The sequence below is a fragment of the Falco cherrug genome, chromosome 9 (assembly GCF_023634085.1).
Source record: "Falco cherrug isolate bFalChe1 chromosome 9, bFalChe1.pri, whole genome shotgun sequence".
NCBI classification, from domain to species: domain Eukaryota; kingdom Metazoa; phylum Chordata; class Aves; order Falconiformes; family Falconidae; genus Falco; species Falco cherrug.
In genome coordinates, this window is record NC_073705.1 from 50,735,345 (window position 1) to 50,761,035 (window position 25,691).

Sequence of the window (25,691 nt, forward strand, 5' to 3'; positions counted from 1 at the left end):
CTGCCTGGGAGGCAGCAGCTTGCCAATGTGCTTCTGGGTGGTTAAAACCTGAGAGCAAGTTGTAACCGTATGTAAAATGAGGCTGTTAAGCCAGGCCATTTCTGATTCAGTAAGTATCGGAGATGCACTGGGCAGGCCTCCAATGGCAAACACCAGGCTAGGCTTTGTGCAGAGCATGAATTCAGCGAGGGGTTTATACATGAAGGAACAACTGTCCTCTAAGTTTTATGATCAAGGCATCAAACATATACAGAGATGAGAAAATCCAAGGAGCAAAGGACCATAAAACATGAATTATTTTTCAACACCAGTTAGACCAAGACTGTCACTACCCCTCAGGCTCACAGTAGTTTCGAGCTGGTATCTATTTTTTTTCTTCAGTGGAGCTACTCCTTATTTATTCTGATCTAAGTGGAAGCAGAATCAGGTGAAAAAACATCCTGTTCTAATTGGGGATAGAAATGAGAGATTTCTATGATTTCAGAGTGGTGGAGAAATGACATTAAGTACAGCTGTCATATATGAGAGATGCAGAAACCGCAGTGGGGAGTTTGCCCTCAAACCATTCTCGTCTGTTGAGTTTCTCTTAAAAGGTATGTGTTCCGTAGATGAAAGAGGAGCAGCAGTATCTGACACAATATCGCATTGAGTGACAATACAAACACACACATCACAAACACGGAACTACATCACATACCAAGACGAGGCACTTGGCAAAGCGGAACCCGAGGGAACACCAGGAAGCACTGTTGTTTGAGCAGAGCAACAAAGAGCTCCATCGGGTTGGCTGCCTTAGCTGCAGAATGTTCTTTTTAGTTAACGCATAAAAAGCAGCCTGGTCAGAATATAACTCAGAGCTTGCCTCCTCCGATGGATAAGGTTCTGTGATGCAAACCCCATGAGTCATACTCTCAAGGCATGGATTCAGATCGTTGAGCTCCAGCTGAAGAAGTTACTGCCCCATCTGTTTTTCCCCATCCTTCTTCGCTGCTTGTATAACCTGATACTCCGTCAAAACGAAGCAGATCAGTTTAAACGGTAAGCTGTGGAACAGCAGATCTCTGCTAACCCAGCCGATTTCAACTGAAGTGGGTTCGTGAGCACTCCAGCAGCTCTCCCAGCGAGCGCGGCGGTGGAGGGGAGGTGATAAGCAGTTGAAGGCTGTAAGCTCTTTAAGGTGCCATGACTGGAAATGCAAGAAGATAAGCGAACATGGCTTCAGACTCACTTCACACTCCTCCTACAATTTCACAGACAGAAAGGGCAGGATTGATCTCTGATCCTGTAGCACGGGCCTGGGATCGCACAGCTGGATCATCCCAGCACATACTGAAGTAGCTCAGCAACTATTTTAACTTCTGCCACGGCCTGAGCTCGTCCCTGGCTATCACTGGAATGGAGTGCACAAAGTGGTGGCATAACCTGGCCACACAAAACAACTTCACTTCGAATATTTTACCAAAAAAACTTCAGGCAATATCGTCTACCGTCTCCTAACTGCAGCTATTCAGCACCAGCATTTTGGCACTGCTGGAGCCGCGGCCGGTGTTAGGCGCGTTGAAGCGCTCTCTGCGCGCCAGAACACAAAGGCAAGACCCAAACCCGAGGCTTTCCCACTTGTCTGCCTCCTGCCCTGACATCCAAAGCGTTTATCATTTCTGGGGGACGGGAAGCAGCAGTCGTCGGATGCCTGGGAGGCCACTGTCCTGTCATCGGCCATCTCGGTAAGCTCTCGGAGCAGACCGCGATGCTTTTTGTCCCTCACAGGCACAGGCAGCCAAGTAACCCCCTTGTACGCAGTCACGGTAAGAACGTCTTTGGAACTGTGTCCAATTCATCCCACTTATCTTCCTAGAAAGCAAAGACAACTTTGCTTCAAAAGCTGCTTTAAACCTTAGAGTGGTACAAAACGTATTTGCATTCCCAGATGATAGAAGTGATTATAACACACCAACAGCTATTTTCGGCCCATAATTATTTCTTTTCTGCTCAGTAGAGAAAACCATCTCAGCAATCACTTTGCTCTGAAAAGTGTGCCTGAAATAATTGAGCGTTAATCTTTATTATCTCCAGCTTCCTTACTACACATGCTCAAAGACAACATCTACAATTGTTAGGTCTGCAAACAGAATGAGGGACAGAAAAGCTAAGTTGCTTTCTTCCTTTTTGTGCTCACCACGAATGAAAAGTTCTGTAAGCCAAGTGCCAGAAGTGGTGCTTGAGCCTCGAAATCCAGACCCAACCCGGGGCCCTCGCTGCAACCAGCTCGGATCTCTTTGGGGATGTCAGCCCCAGCCTGAAAAGACACGGCGAGACAGCCCACCGGCTGGCACAAAAGGTGGTGTCTTTACTTTGTTACTGCCAGGAGCTGAGTAGCACTTCAAAAATGATTAAAGGAGAACCACGCTCATATCCTTGTGGCCAGCAAAACAGACATCTCAGCAGCACTGTCACCGAAACCAGGGATTTCTTTGAAAGTTTTGTTTCCAGACTATCGGTGGCAATTGGGAACGAACGCCTAGTGCTACTGCAGTTGGATGGGAATGTGGGAGTCCGATCGCAGAGATTTTAAAACAGTTCTGGTCTGCTTCAATAATGGTTTAACAACACTTAAAAACAGCTCATATTGAAGCCAAATGTTTCATTTCAAATTGTACACTTGACAATTAATTTTAATGACTGTTAATTACTAATGCTGGCTGGAAATCCGTTTATAGCCTCCGACACCCAGCTCCCCCACTACTCGTCTTTCTGCAGTTTCTCTCATGCTTCCAACCTTTATAAAACGCCCAGGGCAAAATTAATGTATTTCTTTACATGCAAGTGAGAAAAGCAGAAAAAAAGCAATTATCAAAGGCATTAATTATAAACATTACAAGCCGATCCTGAGTCAGAGCCCCTCACGACCTTTCTGCGCAGGATGCTCGCAGACAATCCTCCTCTCCCAGCTGAACCCTGAAGCACCTGGTGTCACCCACTCTAGCCAGGCCACTCACCAGCAGAGTCCTCCCAGCCACAGAAAGGATCACCAACAGCTGAGCTGTCTCCTCTTTTTTGTATTTGAAGTTTCTACAGCTTCATTTGCGAACTGTCTGTTTTCCAGCAGTGTTACTCCACCATGGGGGACAGCTGCAAGCCCCTTCTCATGCTCCCGTTTGTATAGAGCATTTATCACAGTTGCTCGAGCGCTCATCTATTTTTACGTGATCCCACTAGCTTTCAGGCCAGCAGTGTGGGAAGATGCTGCTTTCAAGAAACACTATGCTAGCAATTGAAAGCCTTGTTGCCGGTATGACTGAGGCTTTTTTGGATGCCGTTTAGCACCGTTGGAGCGGGTTAGTGTTGTGGTAGCACGAGTCTGGTCAGTGGTAATCAGGTGGTTTGCAGCGCTGGTGCCAAGAGCCAACCAGCCAACCTAGATTTTGTAAAAGATGTTGGCATCAGATGATTCTGCAATATAGTCACTGAACAACCGTACGTCAACGTGCTGAGGTTTCTCCTTTTTTAATTTTGTGGCAGATGGTGGATATTACAGCCAAGAACTGTGGTAAGCCAGAGGCCCTGCCCATTGCTATCAAACCAAATGCTGGCTATTCTAAATGGAAACGTTTGTGATTAAGGGTGGGATTTGGCTTCTGTTTTCATGTATTTTGGCACCGTGGTCTGACACATTAGACTTACAGTATATAAGACAAATTAAATGTAAGCATCTTCAAATACATTACACTTCTTTCAACCTTCACACACCTTCGCGCTTTCTCTCTCAAAATACAGCGTAAGAATTATTCCACGCAAGCACATGTATGTTATTAACTACAAATGTGTATGTGTACAAACAAGTGTCTGTCCCTCTCTTTTAAAATGAAATGGCTCTGTGCTTCTGTGGAACTGCCGTGCCAGGCTAATTACAAGGGAGAGAAAAAAGGTTAGCAACCCTTTCAGAAAAAGTCATTTAAGATGTATATCTAACAAGTGGCAACCTTGAAATCTCACTCTCACTGAAAAGAACATTAGAAAACCCTTCCCGACTATACCACTGGAGGAAAGTTTTAATAAAAACTAATTAAACTACAAAAATCTCAAGTGGTTAACTGATTTTAGGGGCTAAATTTCTGGCAATTCTAATTATCCTCTTGTGGTTTCACTTAGTGTTTCACAACCATGACAGATGACAATGAAAAACTGCAGTTAAATTCATCCTCCCTGACACCATGCTAAGCACTAGCTTCTCCCTCTCCAAGTAAAATCAATACCATGTTTGAGTAAACACGTTTACAGCTTTATTAGGATGTCTCGCTTGTTCTGTAACAGCTACTTGAAGCTGTGGTAACAAATCGACTCAACTCAGTTAAACCTAGAGAGCTGAGTAAGAGGCTCATCGATAAGGTTGTTATAAAAATAAACTGCAGGAGATCAGAAAGCTGGAACAAACAGCCTGGTAAATGTCAATATTTTTACTTCCAGAGAATGACAAAACCATGAGATCATGAATAAAAGGTTTTGGAAGTCTATATTTACTTTCTTTATAAAATGGTCACGTGCTATGTGCATTTCACTGTCCATGTGCAAACCTCTTACACACATTTCTTACTTACTGATCACCAGCATGAATACTAAACGAAGTATGTTTTCCGGAAAAGCTGTTAGTATTGGTATTGCTGTCCCTGTCACTGTCCCTGTCCCTATCCCTCTCCCTCTCCCTCTTGTTTTCTTTATATTTATGGACATATTCGGAATGCATTGAATTTCTGTAAGGATCACTCAGATGGGTGTACATCTTCCTTAGTCTGAGGTGATACAGTCATTTATGGACACATGCAAATAACACAACGTTGCACTTACTAGGCAACTATGAATAAGTGAAAGGAGTGTTTCCACTTCAGCAGCCTTTTCCTGGGATGGAGAGGAGGTGTCCAATACACAAAGCAAAAAAGAGTTCAGACTCCAACGCTTTAAACCATGACACCTGGAAAATGTTAATGAAGGATTCCTGCAAAAATGTGACAATGAAAAAAAATGAAATAAAACTCCACTACAACCCAGTTACTCCATTAGGAATCAGTTACTCAAGGCTGAATAATTTTATGGCATTGCACAGCTGATTACCACTCCTTGGACCTATGGGGCCAGCTCCCTTCAGCTCACAGAACAAGGTGCCATCATGTTTCCCAAGGCCCGCAGAGGTGCTCGGGCCCATCACAGACCCTCCCCAAGGAAAACCAGCAGTCTCTCTTTTTTGACGCCTTTGCGCCAGCCGGAACGGTGGCTGTACCCTGCAGCTGTTTGGTCCTGAAGGCTGTGCAGGGGACGGAGAAGCCTGAGCTCCTGCCCTGAAGCCTGCTGAGGCTGACGGGACCTTCCCCGTCGCCGGCCTGTGCCCTGAGTCAGCACCAGCCCCCGCCGCGCGGTGACCGCTCGAAGCCGGAGGAGACCCTGCAGGGTTTCATCCTGCGACACCCTCCACGTTACCCAGCCTCAGCGGACTCTATTGATAACCTGTTGCGTATCGCCTCTGGTGACTCCCCACCCATCTTACTGCCTGAGCAAAGAACAATTTCAGCCTATCATACGCTCCACAGAAGATGTGATGGAGGAAACCGATAACAAAGTTGTAACTTCTGATGGCTTGGTCCTATTTTTCATTTTTAAGCCCACGAGACGAACTTTGGGAAATTCCCTTTTGGATCAGAATCTGGTGGCTTTGGGCTTGTCTCCAACAAGCAGGATCAGGGGAAAACATTTGATTAAAGAAAAAAAAATAACAAACTACCCTCCAAGCTTACAAGGAATATTCAAGGTGCTGCATATGCCAACCCAAATAAGAGTATTTTCCTTGGAAGCGGCTTCTCCAACTGTCTGAAAAGAATTCTTTCCAGGCTGATATTTCTCTTTGTTTTTCCTAAAAACATTTCCTAGAAGTGTTCTTCAAAAGCTAAAATTCTCCTTAGCCATTTTTGAGACAGCCAAATGAAATAAGCTTTCTTTTATTAGGACCTAAGGAAATTTCTGGAGCCTCAAAACAGATCTCTTGTATGACATTAGATGGCACAGATTACTACACCTACTGCTTGGGATAAGAGCAAGAGAATGTTACCAATTTAATGCAGAAATAATGAAGTTCTAAGCATGACAAAATGGAATACTATGTACTATCATCTATTCAGTTTTTAACATTTATTCAAAAAGGCAACGTGAACGTAACCTCCTAGCTGAGATTCACAGGCACGAGGACTAGGAGATGTGAAGTTGTGTTTGCACAGGAGCCACCGTCTCTCAGTAAGGTTTTATTTGCAGGTGTGTCCCCACACGATCAGGCCGGCAGTATGCAAAGGGAACCAAAAAGTGACCCCCAACACAGTGGGAACACAGCAGTTGGGCAGCCTACGAATTCCTTGACTTCTGTGGGCTGAAACAGCCTACCCCGGCATTATATTCATAATGCTCCTATCTTAATACAGTGGCATTTAATATCTTTTGCCTCTTTAAATATCTGTTACAGTCCTGGACTGATACTAATCATTTACTGATGATGAGTAACACAACATCCCTTTAAGTAGAGTTGGAGATCAGCCTCAAGCCCACCTACAGGCACCGCTACCACCACTGCCTTCAGCGAGGACCATGTTTGTTCTTTCACGCCTGTTTTGTTGCATCCTTGCCATCCTCCTGCTTCCAGCAGGAGCCCATTTCAGTGGCGGGGGCAGGTGAACAAATTATGGGAGGCATCACCCTCCTATTATACGGCGGAGGCAGCTGCAGGTGTGCGAGGATCCCGCTAGCTCACACCGCAGCCCGAGCAGTACCGCCGTGGCCACTGCGTCAGTCCCCACAGCACCACACCAAGTCATAGCAGATGTGACATAGATAACATATTTTGGTGTATTTTCCTATTTCACTGTGTGTTGTTGTATCTCCTGTGAATACAGCATCAGCTTAATCTGACACATCATTTCTTAGGGGACTATATCCTGCCCTGATTCCCAGGGGAATGTTCTTGATGATCCAATCTGACTAGTGCCTCTGTCTCTACTCAGAATACATTAAAATAACACAAAAATATTACCAACAGTCTGCGAGCAAGGTAATAATAACTCATTAAAGTCGTTCCTAACCTTCCACATGAACATTTTCTTTATCGTTACATGATTTTCTAACACATGACACATTAACATAAAATGAAATGTTATGAGGATAGGGATAGTAGGCATGACAAAGTATTTTAAACGGTGATGATTTGCTTTGAGGCGTTAAGTCAATTTGTAATTGTCCCATAGCTATTACAGCAAAAATTGGAACTCTATAATTGGTTTTGAAAATCTATTTTTAACACAGTAGGTTTGTTTTTTTAAAAGGTCCGCAACCTATCTGACGTTTATTTCTCAGAATGCCCATCCAGAATTTATGGCGAGGTAAATTAGGCCTTTTAAAACCCAATTTTGCAAAATATTAATCCTCTTGCTGCGTACTGAGGCTCCCTTAACACTGACGGTGTCACTGACAGGCACAGAGACACAGCAGCTAGAAGGATCAGGTCCTGCTTCAGTCTAATTAGAAACTTCTGAGGGTTTTTAATTCCATACACTGATCCTTTTAAATGGATGTCTCACTTCTATGTGCTATTTAAAACGCATGTACACTAATGTTTTGCCTTATGTGAATTCTACTGTGTATTCTTCTGGATTGCCTTTAAATCATATAGGTGAAAAAGTGGGCTACCATATTTAAGTTACTGTATTTTGATAAAAAATACCTATGTAATAAAATTAAGATGAACATTTAGAAACCAAGAGAAGGGCAGCAACCGAAACAAACCAGTTAAACCCGAATGGATCACAATTAAATTATGCTTGGACAGCACTTGCTACTAGTTTTAAGTATAATGCCAGCACAGAAATTTCCAAAGACATAATTATGGAATTATGAATGGGAATTGGTAAAAAGTGAAGCAGGGACTGAACAAGAAAACAGGAATATTCCATGTTTTTCTTGAGTGATACCTACTTTTATGTTTTTGTTTAAGTAGCTGCAATTCAAACTGTGGCAAATTTCTAAATGGTGCCAGTAGTGATGCTGAAGTTGCTAGCGACTGGCTATGCTATTGATCAGAGTAACGATGGGCCTCCAGCTGAGCCTGAGAAAAATCAGCTAGAAACACAGAACCTGGTAATTCTCTAGTTTGTAGAAGGTCAGTTACAGAGATAATGTGGCCATCTAATAGCCCAGGTTTCGACGTGATGTTTATCTGAGAGAGGTACGAATGCCACCAGAACGCAGGGGCGGTAAGTCATGACCACGCTGACAAGCCATCCCCTCGCAAGCTGAGATTGATGCCCTATCTGCCGCTCAGCTATTAGACTCATGTATGCTGTTTATAAAACAGGAGCATTAAAGATGGGCAAAACGGGCTGTCAGTCAAAATGCTGATGACATTAAGAAGGTATTTTTATTTCAAAGCTTCATATCTCATCAGCCATGATGTCGGTAACAACAGGGCTGCTCAGAGGCAATTAGCCACCCATGTTGCGTAAATGAAGACTATGAGAGTGCTGACTCCGGCTCTAACACTTATCTTTACTTCTGAGAAAAGACAGAACAATTCGAAGTAGCATCCCCTTGTCTCTTCGCTTGGGAAGATAAATTTTGTAGCAAAAATCAGCCTTAACAAGTCACACGCACATACATATTTAATTGGTATCACAAAAAAAAAAAAAAAAAAAAAGCTTCACGCCCAGCTGGCAAACAAAACTGCACCTCAGAGCTCCGGTGTTATCAGAAGGCAGCACTTCACAGCAGTGACACTTTACCCACTGTATTTCTCTTTATCAAACGTGATTAGAAAATGATGACAACTTCCCAAGGTATCTTAAACAAGTATAAAAAACCTTATACACATTAAAGACCACTGCAAGTGGATTAAGTAGCTTCTGATATCACACTCCTGCTGTTCAGTAAAGAATGGTTTGGTGTTCCTTGAACTCCTATTTCAACAAATCTAGAATGTTTTAGGGGTGGTGAGTACTGGAGGGAGGGCAGCCCTTACAACAAAGGTTCATACAGAGATGAAAACACAACAAATAAGAGGAATATTTCATTTGGCTGCAATGTTTTTAGCAAAAACAGGTTCTTCCGCAATCTTAAAGAGCTCTATAAATCCATTATGGAACTTCCTTCTTAACAGAGTCACAAGCTCACTCGTAATTTAGTATTCTGACAAACCATCCAAATCACCTCTCTCTGCTGAAGGCATTATCAGATCTTTTTGGCACGTTCAGTGCTCCTGGTACAGCCATACAGCAACTAGCCCTAACAACTTACTTCATTTCTCACGTGCCCACACACCTCCATCCACATTAATTCCTTCCCATGAAGCACACACAGCACAAATTAGACAAAGCCACGAACACAGCCCATCTTCGCCCCGTACCAGATCTATTGTGAGAAGATGGTGTTCCCATTGTACAAGCTTCATTGTTTTAAATTCACTCAGCTTCTACTCTCTAGCCACCAGCATTGCCCTCTGAGGATGACTGAAGCTGGATTTTCTGAGGAGCCAGAAATGGCACCTGGGAACCTGATTCCTGTAGGATTAGACCTCACAGGACCACAGCGCAATTTAGCTTGGGAGGGACCCCTGGAGCTCCCTTGCTTCAGCCGTGGCTTACAGCAGGGCCAACTCAGATCATGTGAAATCCCACCCAGATGATTTTTTTATTTTAAAGATTCTTGGATTCCTTCCATAAACGCCAGATTCTGTAGAACAACAGCGTAAGAATTATTACACTGGATTCGATTCTGCTTCCATTTTTATCAATAGTATATACGTTGAAATCCACTGGCTTCAGTCAAGGTATTCCAAAGTTAAACCAGCGTTGGAAAACAGAAACGGAGCTTTTTTAAAAAAAGGTTTCTGAGTCAAACTTTTAATAGCAGAGGAGTAACGCTGAGACATTATTCTCTGCACTATGGGTTCTCCGCAAACCTGTATTTATGTTTCTTGAGCTGTGTTTTTATAAACATACATCTACCGGTATGTGTAATATATTCAAAGAATGTTTCACATCAAGGGTAATATTTTAACACTGCAATAACGTTGAAGTATATGAGGTATACCAACTACTACTAAGCTCTGAAATCAAAGCTAGATGTCACCCTATAGAAAATCATTTGCGTTTACCTCATGAAAACAGGCTAAAATTTGAACAATGTGACGACCTTCAGGCAAACTCTGAGGCGTCCAAGCTCTTTATCTAATTTGTAGAGGCGTTTAGATTAAGATGGAAAAACGATGTTTAGAATTAACCTCTACATTAAAGATGAGGGAACGGCTTTATTGAGCCAGTGTGGCAACAAAAACAGAAGGAGGGAAGTATCCGCAGTAAGCCCTGTGGTCTCTGAAGGGAAGATAAGGATGCCATGACCACAGTCACGCAAGGACACGTATAAAGGAGGACAACTCCTCTCTTCTGTCGCTGTCCCTGCCTTCTATCGCAGTAGTCCTCTGCTAGCTGAGACAGCAGTTGGCCATCTCGTAAGATTCACACTAGGCTTCACATGAGAGGGAGAAGGGCTTATTCCCTCAGTATGTGCACTGGAATAATTCTGAACGTAGCCTTCAAACTGTAGCTAGCAGCTTTGCGAAATTCCCTGGTACATGAGAGCCGCCAGCGTCATTTTTAAACTGACAGGTGGTTTGTGCCGTTGACTTCAGCTTTGATACTGACAGAGGCAAACTGCGATCGGCTCGTATTTGGCACCAGATAATGCTTAATGAAGAGCTCCTTCTATCTCAGGATTTCTTTTCCCTGAGAACGGTATAACATCTTTATAGCATGGTGATAAGTAATAGATACTTGCCACGATCATTCTGTCACTGCTTCATCAGGCTGCTTTAAAATGATTTGTGGTTACATTTCATACTCTAGTACTTTCATGCGGTATATGACTAAATCATAGCAGATTACTACGTCAATATATTTATATTGACAGAACCTGAAGCAGCATTGATTTTACACCTTCCCCTATTCATTCATTATGAAGTCTCTGCCCAGTTCCACAGAGTAGGCAGATTCTAGGGGAGAGATTTTGCAGGGAACAATGGCAGTAACTATCACAAAAGATGCTTATTGTTTTCATTAGTTACGGTGGCAATGACAACAGGGAGTCCGAACAGAAGGCAGAGCTACTGTGGCTAAAGAGAGCAGGACAGCATAAAGCTGAGATGGTAAAACTGTCCATATTTCCATCTACTCATTGCCATTAAATATGCTTTGGTTACCATTAATGCAAAGGTTCAAAACTGGGGCTGACCAGTAATAAATGAATGTAACCTAACAGGTACTAGAGTTTCCCCCGAACTCTACAAACAAAGGCTATAACTCCATTAGGAGGACTCCTGTGACACAAGCCATGTCAGCAAAGCTCAAGTGATTTGTCAATGTCATCAGAACCCAGAGGTGGAATTACAACTTTAATTTACGGGTATTTCAGGGATTTCTAACCAAAAAAATCTGTGTTACCCCTGAAATCCACAAGAGGTGCTGAGATGCTCCAGCGTAAATTGTTACTGCTTAAACTTCTAAACAGTGGCAGTGGTGCTGGAAAGCAATAAAGGCACAACTCTGCTGGTATGGTTTAGAGAAGTGTTTTTATCATAAAGATACCTGCAGCAACCTTAAAACCCAGTTTCTCATTCACGCATTGCACCAGCCTGAGTGGCAGATGACTTGATGCCTGCAGTAAGAGGCAAGAAACCCAGAGATAGTCCTGGCGCCAACTTAATAAAAACACATTTCAGCTGAAGAATGCAGTTTATTTCTTGCTGCTCGCTGTTGGACTGAGCTAGCTCTCCTTGGAGGCCAGCAGCTTCACGCTCAGAAATGTTGAACTCATGAATCAACTCACAGAGTTACAAACGCCCAGAAACTTTGTGTCTTTAAACTTTTTCATGTCTGTTAAGGTTTCGAGACCTTCAGTAGTTAGATAGGTTCTAGAAAAAACAACCCAACAGATTTCTTATTTTCCACTTTCACATGGAGAAACACATGAGGAGTGATTTGCCAAGTTGGCATAATTGTCGAGACGGAATTTCCTTACAATCTGTGAGTTCTACCTCTGGAAGAGAGTGCTGCCGTGAAAGACCTTTCAAAATATGATAGTGTCTCACAAACCTGAAGGAAAAATAAATCCTGCTCAACGGGGTTAGTTCTCATGATATCCCACATTCCCCCCTCAGCCAAGACATTTGCTCCAACAAAACCACTGCTCAGTCACGTTAATATACCGGTCCCAGACAAGTATGGGAACCTTTGCCATGGTAGTCTTGTTCTCTGCTGTTTGAATAAGGGCACTATGTTTCCAGGAGATTATATTATAACACTGAGTGCATTTTTTTAGTTAAGGGATGAATTTTGCAACATTTTACTATGAGGACACGAAAATGAAAACGTTACAGGTACTGTTGCCTAGGTAGTAACAACTTGATAAAAACCTCAATCAAAGAAGGAAGCTAGAAAAACACTGAAGGGAATATAACCTTCCCATTACAAAAATTCTGTCAGGAAAGTAATGCTGCGTCTGGCTCAATGCTAGAATCGACAGAAGATACACGGGTTGAGCAGCATCACCAGTGGTACGGCACAGGGCTTTCTGGTCAGGAGACAATAAAGAACTTTTCCTGTTGCAAATACATACTTTGAAAACACATGAAAAGTGTGATATAGATAAAATACAGACATTTCCCCCAAATGAAACACAGACCAAATCAAAGCCTACCCAGTCCAGTATCCCATTTCCTACATATGGGAAGGAAAATGAAATGACTCCATGAAGAAGGAAACCACAGTATATAAGACTAGAATCAGCTGCGTATCTAGACTGTTACGACTCCCAAACCTCCCATCTGGACTAAACTCAGGAAAATCTTTCTCTGAGGAGAATAAACGACCAATTTATTATTTATGGGGTGACAGAGGAGAACGAAGATATCTCAGAAGCTAATGGAAGAGCTATGGATATTGTAAAGCTCATGTAGCTTTGAGTCACAGCAGAGAGAAATATGGTGCAAAGAGAAGCGAAGCCCCCGCGCTGACCCCAGGTAAGGGTCTAACTGCAGCGAGGCTTCAGCCAGATTGGCAACTGCTGAGCCAGCTTCCATCACGGCGGGGAACACCGCGGGGGCCCTTCGCTTCCCTGGAGCGGGGGCAGATCCGCACAATGCCACGCTACCCCCGGCCGCACTGCACTGCGCTGGCCGCCACTCCGAGGGCAGCTGGGGGCTCAGTGCTGTTTGGGGGAACCGAGGAAAACAACATATGTCCATACAAACAGCGATGCAGGACGTCTGCTGGGATCACCCCAAATACACTGAAGCCTGCTGCATCCCCACGTTATCTCAGCAGACTCAGAACGACAAAAGGCACTTGTTCTCTTAGAAGACTTCTCTTCTTTCCTTCCTTCCCAACAGAGTTTGGCATTTTCCACATCATTTTTCCCCTCGGAGAAGGGAATCTCACAACTGATCCAAGACCAGCCTGACCTCCTCACGCTGCTGGTGGAAGGCAGAATAGTCTCTGATGTGGCTTCTATCAGCCTTTCCATTCTGGAATAATTAAGTAAATTCAACGTCTTTGCCCTTCTACAGAAAACCAGCAGCTATGGCAGCACCAGGGAAAAGGACATCATTTTAAGAGGAAGGGTTATGAGAGTCCAAGCAGTCCTTAAAGCCTGATTATTCAGTCACAATAGTCTTCCTGCAGCTAAACTAAGAAAGAATAAAAGTAGGATTACTGAAAAAAAAAAAAAAAGAAAAAAAAAAAAAGGTCCTGATTTCAAAAAGCCTAAAGTCTGAAGAACTCGGAATAGACACAACCCGAGCTGAACATGGCAAGCAGGTGAAAAGCTGCCTCCGGCTGAGGCAGGGCTTGGCTGGGGTCTACACAGCTCGGCTGGGGTCTACACTGCCCTCCTGGGCCCTCCGCAGCGTGCTTCTATCTGCAGGGTCTGAAAACAACGTAGGAACGATCTTTTCTTTTCATGGGAACAGCAGCTTACTGGCACAGCTGATACACAGAGCACACATACACAAGGACAAGCACTTGAAGAAGATCTTATTTATGTTCTAGTCACTGTTACTTACCGGTTCAAATTCAGTCGTTTGTGATTTAGGCACAATAGAGAGTGACAAGCGTGCACTAAAAGGTATATGGACAGTATGACCCATCGTGTTTTCCTCTATTTCTGTCCTTTTTGATTCACAACAGCACCGAAGGAATGAGTAATAACATTCCTATTTTCAGCCAAATTTAAGCATATACTGAAAATTTACCATTGGTTTAAGTGATGTATTAAGTAAGGACGGAATTACTCACATGCTTAAGGTTAAGCTCATGTTGACTAGTTTCTTGAAGAGGGACACAATTCTGAAGCTTTAATTTGGTAACACGCTGCTTGTTATCCCCTTCATAACTGCAAGACCGAGCCCTGCAATTCTATTTATAAAGTCTCTTTGGTAATGTTTCCAGTAAATTAGTGACTAATGGAGCTCCTTACAGCTACTGCGTACTGGATATTAGAGCCTTCAGGACGCAATAGTGCATCACAGAGCTACATGTATGAAGGTTACAATGAATGACAGAACTTTTGGATTAGATTGGGTTTTGGCTTATATTGAATAATTTTTTAAAACAGGCATAGACATAACATCCTCTTTTTTCCTTAGAGCTTGTGCCAAAAAAAAAATAGTAAATTTGCAAATGGATATTAAGCATTGCCAGATATTTTCTGGGTTTGTTTTAACAAATTAACCCTTCGTGTTCTTTTCTGATGCCCAAATAATTGTATTGGAAGCAGATGTTCTACCAAAATTGACATGATCAGAAGACATTATGCTCACTTATTAACATACTGTTTAATATTCACTACAACCTGTTTTAAAGAACAACAATGTGTTAACATTTAAGCCAGGAGGGATTTCTGTACACTATATAGTGCTTGATGCAGCTTGTTTATGCAACAGTCTGACAGATACAATTAATCTCATGAAAACAACCAGAGTATGACATTATTTTTAAAGTAATAGAATACACACTTTCCCTTTGAAAATCAGAACTTAATTAAATCATATAACTTCACGATGAAGAGAAAAGCTCTAAAAGAATGAAGCTCATTCTGAAGGACAGTCGAATGAAAAAATGGTAGGTTTCATACTGAGAGAATAACAGGATAAGCTCCAAACAAGAGAAAAAAGTAAGAAATACCTCCAACAAACGCATCTCCAGCTCCATTGGTATCCACAATTTCACTCTGATCACTCACCAACACAGGGAAAGTAGTTACTTCATTTTCTGTAGTGGAAAAGGAGAATAAAACGTGAGTTACATGGAAGTACAACTTTGAAAAACACAACAAACAGTGAAAATCAAAACAGTTCAGAACTGGAGCTCTGACTTCGAACACAATAATTGGAATAACGATAGATTTGGCTTATAATTCTGTCTGTATTTACTGCATAGGGATACGGGGACACATTTGATCAAGCTATTTGTTGTGGATGCTTTCATTCCTTTTCATTATCTCCTAATATTAAGGGCAAGAGAAAAGAAGTAAATCAGAAGGAACAACATAAAAACACCTGGACAAGATTAAGAAAAATCCATCCTGCCAAAACCAGTGCTTCCTTTTAGTTGCAGAGCAGTGATGCAGCCTCCAGAATGGCCAGTCCAGGCCTCCAAAAGTTCAACAGAAATTGCTGCACTGTAAAAACCAAATTGCACGTGAACTAATTGAAATATAGCTGTGAAGTAAAAAGCAGGAACTAGTGTAAATCAAAATGCTCTCAAATGACACCTTTGAAAAAACCCCATAATGTAAGGAGCCTTGCAACTTGCCATCTGACTAGATTTGGTTTCAAGATTTCAATGACTTCACTCTCTTCCTTAGCATTTTTTTTTTTTTTTTTAGTATTTTCTTCTCTGCAGCTCCCTGCCCTCTACTGGCACTTGTTAAACCTATTGCAATAGGTGGATACTCAGCATCCTCACCTCCAATTCACTGCCACACCACAGTTCAACATAATTACACCACTTAGGTATGATAACTTTAGAGTTCTAGGGTTATAAATTTAATATATGCCACTAATTAATCAGCTATGGCTTTCCAGGTGGTAATGTCATAATGACGTGATAAAAATATAATTACCACCTTGTCACAATACCTTGTTAAAGTGTAAATTACCCCTGTAACAGAGCCAATGGAAGTTCTGCCTCTGGTAGTCAGTATGCATTAAACTGTCTCAGAGCAAACAGATTGTCCTTTGGCAGACAGCAGGAATTAAAAAAAGGGGAGGGGGAAGAAAAGCCTGTCAACCAGCGAAAATGGAAACTATCAGGGCCATTTTCTTTTAATTTTTGGTAAAGACGGAAACAAAATGGGAAATAGATCCTCCAGTAGCTGCAAGCTGGAGAGGAGCAGTTTCTTCACTGTCCAGCAACAGCGTAGATCATAAAAATCACTCTGACAGTGACGTACACGGTAGCAAACAAGGAAACCTAGTTTGGGAGGCATATAAAGAATTCACAGCCTCAAATCAGGCAAGTCTGTGTATGCTGCAGAGGTACCAGAAGGATCCTGGTTTCTGTGAAATGCAGTGTATCAGCTCTACTGCTCTTCACCATCTGCTACTAAGTGAACCAGGCAGATATAATGATGCTGCCTCCAGAGGGAACTGTTGGCTGGCCCACCAGGAGGGGAGGGGAGGGGAGGGGAGCATTAGCAACAACCATCCATGAGAGGCAAAGGAAAAAGGGTAATGAAAAACGTAAGATGAATATTCCAATTAAAGAACAGGTTTCAGTCCATTCTCAGTGCATCCTACTCTCTATCCTGTTAAGAAAGCTATTTAGAAACGTGCTTCAGTGCTGTGTTGTGCTCTTAAGATAGTCTTCAAGAGCAATGTTTTTTAGTAATTTTAACAGGATTCATTTGAATTGGAAATCAAGAAAGAGAGGTCTTACATTAAAGTCTGCCAGATGAGCAGAGTGTATTCATCCATTTCAGAAGAAGGTGTAAGTATGATTTGCTCTAGATAATACTAAAACAATGAACAAAGTGAGAGCTCTGTTGAAGACACGTTTGTAACCAACGAACCTGCTTCCTTCCCAAGCGTGCACGGGCACACACAGATGTTCCACGTTAAATACACAGCAGACGCTTGCATATGCATACAAATGGATGTGTTTGGGCACAGAGAGTGAGTAACGCACAGGCGTTACATTTTGAATTCTGGAAATGGGGCTTGGCATCTAGTAAGACTCTGTTCAAGCAAACTATCACAAATGAAAGTTCTCACCATCATCTTTCTTCCTTTTTCCCCTCCTCTGTCTTGATTCCTTCCCTCAGCTCCCTCTAGTACTTGCAGGTAAGTATTGCACTATAAGCTCTTATTCCAGTCTTTCTGCAGTAGATGTAATTGGAATTGCATTAGTCCAAACCCCCAAATAACACTGAGGAATCCGGCTGGTATGAGAACAATTTTTTTTTTTTTTTTTTTTTCTTTCTATCCTGGTCACAGTTCTGTCTCTCTGCCTGGGTCACACACTCTGCCTCTGTAACTTCATATATTTTCAAGAGGAGAAATAATGTCACATTTTGAAGTACTGAAGTGTCAGAAGAAGCCAGCATGGCTTTGGAGCACATACCACATTACAGAGATAATACCACCTGCACGCATCCAATAGGCAAATTATTCTTCTTTAACCTTAGGAGAACTTCTGCTAGCATAGTAGAGTCTACTGAGCTATAATTAATAAAAACACGTATTGAAAGGTACACAAAGTAATACCAAGTGGGGTTTTTTTTTTTTCTTTCCTTCATGATAAATAAAGTCAGTTAGGATCAAAGCTGCCATTAAATTACCTTGTTATGTCTGTGTACTAGCATAGAAATAGCTAACATCTCTTACTGATCTGTGTTTTGTTAAACTAGGCACAACAAGGTGAATCAAGATGAAGCAGAAGTCTCCATTCTGAATATCCTTGCTTTTGTGACTTGAAAGTTGCTTTAACTTCATTTTTTGGGTGTGATCCGTTATGTTATAAAACTCCCAAACCCATCACAGCGAACAGAGGGACACCCTGGCTAAGTGCACTGGCCATCGGCGGCCTTGCTCTTCAGTCAGTTCTGATTTCATTTAGCATTCTGAGTGCTTATGAAATAAAGAATAATTACATAAGTGTTTTGAAGTCCAAGTGCTGATCCTCTGGGCATAAAATCCAGTGTTCTGTTTTAAGCAACAAATATCTTCTACGGTAAACACCCTGGGATACAACACATTCCACTTGGATATCGTTTCCTGGAAGCCCAGAACTGTGAGTGCAAACTGCATCAAGGTGTCTCTAATTAGGGAATTTTTAGTAATGAGCAGTAAGGAAATCTAAGTTTGGGAGTTTGAGTCAACTCTTCATGATTTTACATTGGTGAGGAACTCAACTGTTTCAGCATGATACAGAAATAATCAAAATCAAACATTTATGTGGTGATTTCGTAGGTTGAAGACAATGTCCACAGATAAATCAGAAGGAATTAACTCATTGATAAATTTAGTTATTGTTGATCTGTCACATTATGTACCTAAAGATGTGAAATCTATCTTTATTTTCTGCAGGCAAAAATATGCGCTAGCATATCTAGCTATAGACGCTTTTGTAGGTAAAACAGTCCGGAGAGATAGTAATTGGAGAGCAATATTAACTGAAAAAACAGTGTTCCTTCCATTCTAAAACATTTCAGCTCCCAAATGAATACAAGCCCATTTCACGACGTTAACTGAAACAATTGAACTCTGATGATAGCTGCAAATACCACAGGTCTGTCTTTAAACCAAATCAGAATCACAGACTACACGTCTACTCTTAGTACAGTAATAAACACCAGCAAGCAATCATTACATCCAATTAGGCTGAGTACTTTCCTTAACTGGGTCATTTACCAGTCTCTCTTGCTCTTAAAAGTAGATTAAATGTGTAAACTTACATTTAATTACCTGTAACAGAACTCTTATGGGCAACATGTTGGAGTGTCCTTAATTTTGTATTAAAATAAAATAAAAGGAAGGAGGGAGTCCTAAAATATATACAAAAAGGTCTAGCTATTTCCTCAAATAATCTTTTGATCCACGGGCTAGTAGTGGTCGTACAGATGCTTACAAGATGGAGACACATTCATGTTCCTTTTGTGAGCTTTAACTTGTAAAAAAAGGAACAACTGTGAAACAGAATTCTGTCCCATCTCCTCCCCACCCCCATCCTCTCTAATTTTCTTTAGATCAGGGGCCAAAAACAGATAAAAGGAAAGGAGGGGGAAAGGAGGGGAAAAGAAAAAAAAAAAAGAGGCAGGAAGAACTTAACAGAACGTGGAAACCTGAAGAACTGAAAACCTATAAATGTCTCCGGGCAGCTATAAGGTATAAGCTATAAGAAGTAATGAGAAAAGTATTTGAAACAAGGCCACGTCGGCCCACCCGACTCTGAGCGCTTCCCTCTCTCCAGGAGAGCCTACAGGCTCTAAGCCTCTGCACCTTCTTCAGCACGTTAATATATCCTTGAAAATCGTGAGGCTAACAGAACTTTCTCCTGTCTCCCAACAGCAGAACATGCTGTGGCCGTACCCGACACAGGCGGCCCAGCGCGGCCGCCACGCTCCCGGCCTGCTGAGGGCACCGCGGGCAGGCACTGCGCCGAGCCCCCGTCCAGGCCCTGGCGGCTCCCAGCACGACGCATTCCAGGGCTGGCAGCGCCGACCCAACCTGGCGGCTGTAAGCAAACAGAAGGAGCCCTGCACTCCCAGGCCGGGACGCTCAGGCGGCCGAGCACCCCAGCCCGCCGGTGCTTGCTGCGCCCCTGTGAAGGTCGCCTCGCTGCGCTCCCTCTCCTCCGTCCCTCTCCTCCGTCCCTCTCCTCCCGGGCGCTGCTGGGCCTGCTGCTGGAGCCAGGCCGGCCTTGTCACAAAGATCAGGAACCACACCCGTGCCAGTCACTGGGGTGAAACAGTATGAGGAGTGAGACGCAAGTCGGCCACGCGCTTTGGGATTTTTCTAATTGAGTATTTTAATACTGTGCAGCAAACGATGCTGTATTCTGATGAATTCAACATGTAGCCAAAAAAACTTTATAACTAGTAATGTAGAAGAAGTTAAGCTTTCATTGGTACAATAATGCTACCCTAAACAAGTTATAGAGTAGTTGTCACTGATAATGCATTTCTGTGCCTATGGTATGATACAATTAATACGAATATTAGTATATTTCCATAATAGAAGACTCAAGTAGTGCAATCAGGCTAAAATTCTCTTTGCAGCTTGCTAAGCAGAAGTTAAGTCCACATAGCTGCACTGGCCAGGGTGCAAAGTACTGTCCCTCAGAGACAGCTGGTTTGTTTTCAGGAGAAACGGAGAAAGAATATGATGCCGAAGACTTCAAATCTTCTGTGGCTCTACTCATGGTCCTATAGGCATCTGCAGGGGAAATGACAGTGTGCAGACCCCGTTTTCCCTCTCTCCTAAGAGGTGACATTAACCCAAAGATGTTCAGTGAGACTTGCCTCCCCTTTACAGCTCCCCTGGGACACACACCGTCCCATCATCTAGCCAAGGCGCTTTTTATTCAGAAGTCACACTCACTGCATCTCACTGAAGCGTGACTCACAGGATTAGAGCTAACAGGGGAACGAAAGTTCCTCCAAAGGAACTTGTACACTCATACACAGCAACGCTTAGCAATGATGTAAAATTAAACAGTTTTTGCACCCAGCGTACTTCCTCTGAACCTGCGCCTGATTCCGTCTCCACTCGTGTTAATTCCACACCACTCCTTTGAAATAACTCTTGATTTATACCAGCATGAGATCAGACTCAGAACTCTGTATCTAGTTACAACAAGTGTAAAAAATGTAACAGTATCAACTAATGACTCGTCAAGAGCTTTGACAAGCCCAAATGTGTTTTGCTTACTTTATAGGTGTGAGACCGGCTTAAACGTCAGTATTTTCTATATCATCACTGCCACTGCCACATGTTGAAGCTCTACTTTATTTCTCATATTAAATAATTTTGTTTGCACCAGTAAGCAAAATGCTATGACTGTGTGTAAACGATGGGGAAGCAAGAGGTCAACAGCAAATACTAGTATTGCTTCAGTGTGGTGCTAATGTAACATTTTTTTTCTTGTGTATATGTGTGTGTGTGTATATACATGCAGACATATATGGAAAAACTGCCCTAAAGAACAAGCTGCTGAATTTTTCTGGCATGTGTCACAACGTTTAAGGTTTAGAATGGCAATGAACTCTGTTGAAAAAGCCTTTCCGAGCACACAAGAGTATTGCCATTTGCCCGCTAGGCACAGATTGCAGAGGGAGCTGAAACTGCGCCCGCTGAACTGCCAGGATCCGCGCTCCTGTAGCTTGGCATGGCTGCAGAAGGCATAGAGTTCAGAGCGAAATCCTCCTCCCCTGATCTCTGGCTGGACCAGGAAAGGGGTTGAGGACTCGGAAAAGGTGACGGGTGTGAAGTCACAGGTGCCAAAATTATGCGAGGCTTCCGCAGTTTCACTGATCCAACACAATGACTGTCTTGGAATTACTTTGAAGAGCGCAGATCCAAATCAGTCCTGAAGACAGTCGAGATGGGTTACAATAAGCAAAACCCATGAATTGTATGATCCCAGTCTCCGTCGAGAGCATGCCCTGCCACAGCGAGCCGCGCCTCACCAGTCACAGCACAGGGAGACACAAACCAAGACCCGGCCTTGGACATCAGCAAATACAAATTTCTCTTCCTGCACCGTCAATCCTGCATGCTTTGGGTTTTGGCCACTGAACGTCGTATTTCATCCTTCCATGTGAAAAAAAAACCCAACCCCCCAACAAGACCATCATTTTTTGAGCTATATATGGGATTGGGAAACACAAACACGTGTATTTCCATCCATAAATGGGTAGCTCAAGAACTGAAAAGCCACATCAGTGGTGACAGGTGGAATGTCAGTGTTTTAACGTAAAGAATACATCACATGTGTATGTTCGAGTCACACCGACATGGATGTTCTAGGTCATGCATGCTCTTCAACCTTGTGAAACTTGGCTATGGGGACTGCGCAAAACCGAAGCATCCTGCAGCTTCAAAAGCAGAGCATGCGCTTCACTTACTGTTTGCGCTGACCCACACGCCAGCAGTGCCTGTGTGGTTGCTCTCCATTTCATGGTATTCTGCAGATATATTTTAAACCACTGCATAGCTGGACCATCAAAAGACTGTCCTGTGGGAAAGCTTTCTGACAAATATCAATCTGAGATCAGGTCTAAGCAGTTCCTACCCAAAAGCTTATTGGGGCATTGGCCAAACAGAAAAAAAAAAAAAAAAAAAAAGGAGAGAAAAAAGCATAATTTGGTTTTGTATTGTACTGTATTTAGAAACTGTATTATGCCTCACATTTTTTATACATTAAGCATATTGCCCTAGCGGGGCAAATACACCTGTCAAAACTTGCAAGCTTTCTTAGCTATACCTCAGTTTCAGAGTGGTGAACACAGAAATCACATCATTTAAATAAATGCCATGTTACATGACAGCTTTGTTTATGCTACATGATAATCTGAGAAGCATGGGTTGTCAGTGGAGGCAGGAAGGGGCCCAAGGCACTTCTATTTTACTTGAGCATCAGTAAGACTGAAAAGAGAAGGAGTGAGCATTAGGTCACTACTGAGCAGTTCTGAAGGAGCTTTTTCTTCTGGGAGAATTTATATTTAGTTTCATAAATAAAACCAGTCCATCGGACTGAGAGAGACAGCCTTCCCTAGAAACATTACTAAAAATAAGTTAATGTATATATAGATATATTCCTCCTTTTTAAAAAAATAATTAATTGGATGCTAGTTGGACATTGCTGAGGTAGATATACCATAGAAACTCTACAGCATTGCCTTGAAATATTCATATTACATGTAGAAATTTTAATTTTTCATCCTTTTAACTCAGAGCTCAGCTCTAGAACTTTTACAATTATCTTTTTCTTCTCATGCTTTATTTGTACATTCTGTGTTGCCTTTAATTAAGACCTCCCTAGACTACTTATTTATTTTTGAAGAATGAAACATGCTTGCTAAATGAATTTTCCCAGGCTTTTGCAGGTTTTAAATCTATTAGAAGATGTCACTGCAGTGGAGGCTGAAATTTGTTCTAATCTCAATGGGAAAATATTCTGCTCTTAAAACACCAGTTTTAAAACCTCCACTGTTTTTAGTGGAATTCTTTAAGTCTTAGTTATGCCAGTCCAGAAAGAGAATTTGGCCTAAAATGAAGTTTATTCCCCCCCTACATTAGCTGCAGATAATTTCTGAGATAATTAAACACCCCAAACTATAATCTCTGTAGTATCATTTAATCACTTTCGAAGTATTACCGAACCATTGCTGTAAGCAGGACGGTCAGTCTGCTACCTTTTAAAATAATGTCACATACATTTTAATGTCAATTACACAACCCTGAATTTATACAATTATTGACTGCATAGTGAATTACATTCATTTGGATACGGCTCCTATAATAGCAGTTTTGACAAACAGTTTCCATCAAGAGCTGCTGAATCGTATGTTTGTGTACCAAGCCCTTTAAAGCACGGCAGCAGCACGCAGGCACTTACAGAGGCGACACAACAGGCTCTGCGGGGCATGCGCTGTCACTGAAAGTAAACCCCAGCGCTATAAAAACCGGCTGCTTGACAAAACCGCAATAACTAACCTAGCAGGGAAAGGAAAAATTTCCAGCCTCTCTCCCTCTGTGGAACCTTGTCACTCGCCCGTCACTCTCAGTTACCTTTCTTTAAATTTGTATTTCTCTACCATTACGCTGCTGAATCATTCAGCTTTACATTATTCCAACCTAAACACCAAAACAACACATTGATCTTTTTTTCGGAAACAAGACATCCTTTTAGAATGAATGAAACTTCAGTTGGCATGTACAGCCAAGTTCAACTTGTGATGTTTTAAACCTAATTTGTATTCTCGTATTGACAAGGTGACCACCAAGATATCTATCAGAATGAAAAAAAATTAAAAAAAAAAAAAAAAGAAAAAAAAAGAAAAAAAGATTCCTGCTCTGAAGAGTTTCCAGTCTGAGAAGCAAGGCTGGTAAGCAAGTAAATAGGTTTGTATAAATAAAATGTGGACACTCTACTGATATAGTTAGGAAAAGTTATGAAGAAAGGTAAGAACAGATGCTGCTTCGAAAACCAGATGGTATGCAGGGAAAAGCTCTGGTTAGCCTACAGATCGACATCATTTGAACTGCAACTTAAAAATGTGGAAAAAACCTGGGAACATGCTTGTTACTGGTTCCTTTTAGAACCATTTTGGTATAAAAGGTATACTTAATGGTTATCCGGGCATTGCCTGCTTTTTTGCCTTCTTTTCCTAGAGGAAATAAATCCAGGTAAAAAAAAAAATAATAAAAATTTAAGACCTTCAATTTAATGTTTTTGAAGAAAAACTTTCCTTTTTTTTAAGGAAACAAAATTAACTGTAACTCTCAACTTGCCAAACTTCTACTTGCACCAAGCTTTTACTCCTCTTTGCTGCTTACTGTCCTCCAGCCTCTCCCCCGCCCCCGCTGCCCGCTGAGTCCCACTCATTAGAGTTATGACTGAGGTATCTACGGGTGACCTACGGAGGCTGCTTGTAGCCAACCAATCTAGCACAACTTGGATTTTTATGCCAACAAAAACTTAGAAGGCTTCATTCTTTGTCCATAAAAATACAAATCTGATGCAATAGCTGCTACTCGGCAGCAGCAGGGGTGGGAGCAGAGGGTGCAGGAGGGAACAAAGCTGCTCGGGAGCAGACGCACGCTCAGGACAGGTTTTTCTGCTCAATGCGCTTGTCAAACCCAACCTTTGAGCCCCAAGTATTTTACTCATTCAGTCTCTTCTTTTTCTGATTTTTATTTCTTAAATGCCTGTACATTTTGCACGTTCAGGCTGAAATTGGAAGAGTGGCGCTTTCCCCCTGGAGCTCTAACCTTCCACTGAGGTCTCCAGCTCCCTCGTAGCCAAAGCCAGGAACACATCAGTGCTCCCAGTCCCCGAGAAGAGGAGGGCTGGCACTCCCCGCCAAATTCTTGGATTTCAGCAAAGGCGGTGCTCCAGCCCCAGCCCATCCCTAGCCATCTGGCTTGGCCATGAAGAACAAAAACTGATTTCTCTTTATCATCAATTTCTAACGTATTTTAATTTCTGTGTCCATTTCTCTAAGCCATTTCAGACCACAGCTTCACACGCTCTCACCCTCTAGACCAGTGCAAGGACTACTCCAGAAGCCAATGCGCAACACACAACCCATATGAACATCTAACCTGCTTTACTTTCTTCCTCCAAACATCTGCTCTGCTTGCACAGGCAAGGACTGCTTTATGGTGTTCGCATTCTACTTTTCATAACAAAACAACTGTGCCTTAAGTTTTGAAATGTTTAAGCTGCTTAGTGCACCAGGAAATCCAAAACACATCTTCAGGTTTTTTTTTTATATTTGGTTTGGCCAAATATAAAAACGTCAGTGCAAAAAGCAGATACTTGCACTGCATGATGCAACAGAGATTAAAGGAACATGGCATTTTTAGCACTTTACTAACTACAGTATTTAACTTC

The 25,691-nt window shown here is 42.3% G+C and overlaps 1 protein-coding gene across 4 annotated transcripts in view; it reads right to left on the minus strand.

Annotated features, from left to right (window-relative positions):
* Window positions 1-25,691, minus strand: part of ADK (adenosine kinase) — a 291,295-nt gene that overhangs the window by 3,355 nt on the left and 262,249 nt on the right. For all 4 annotated transcript variants that reach the window (XM_055719804.1, XM_027805482.2, XM_055719805.1 and 1 more), the window contains one exon: window positions 15,255-15,341. In XM_055719804.1, the coding sequence (XP_055575779.1) occupies window positions 15,255-15,341 (87 nt within the window). The remainder of the gene's footprint in view (window positions 1-15,254; window positions 15,342-25,691) is intronic.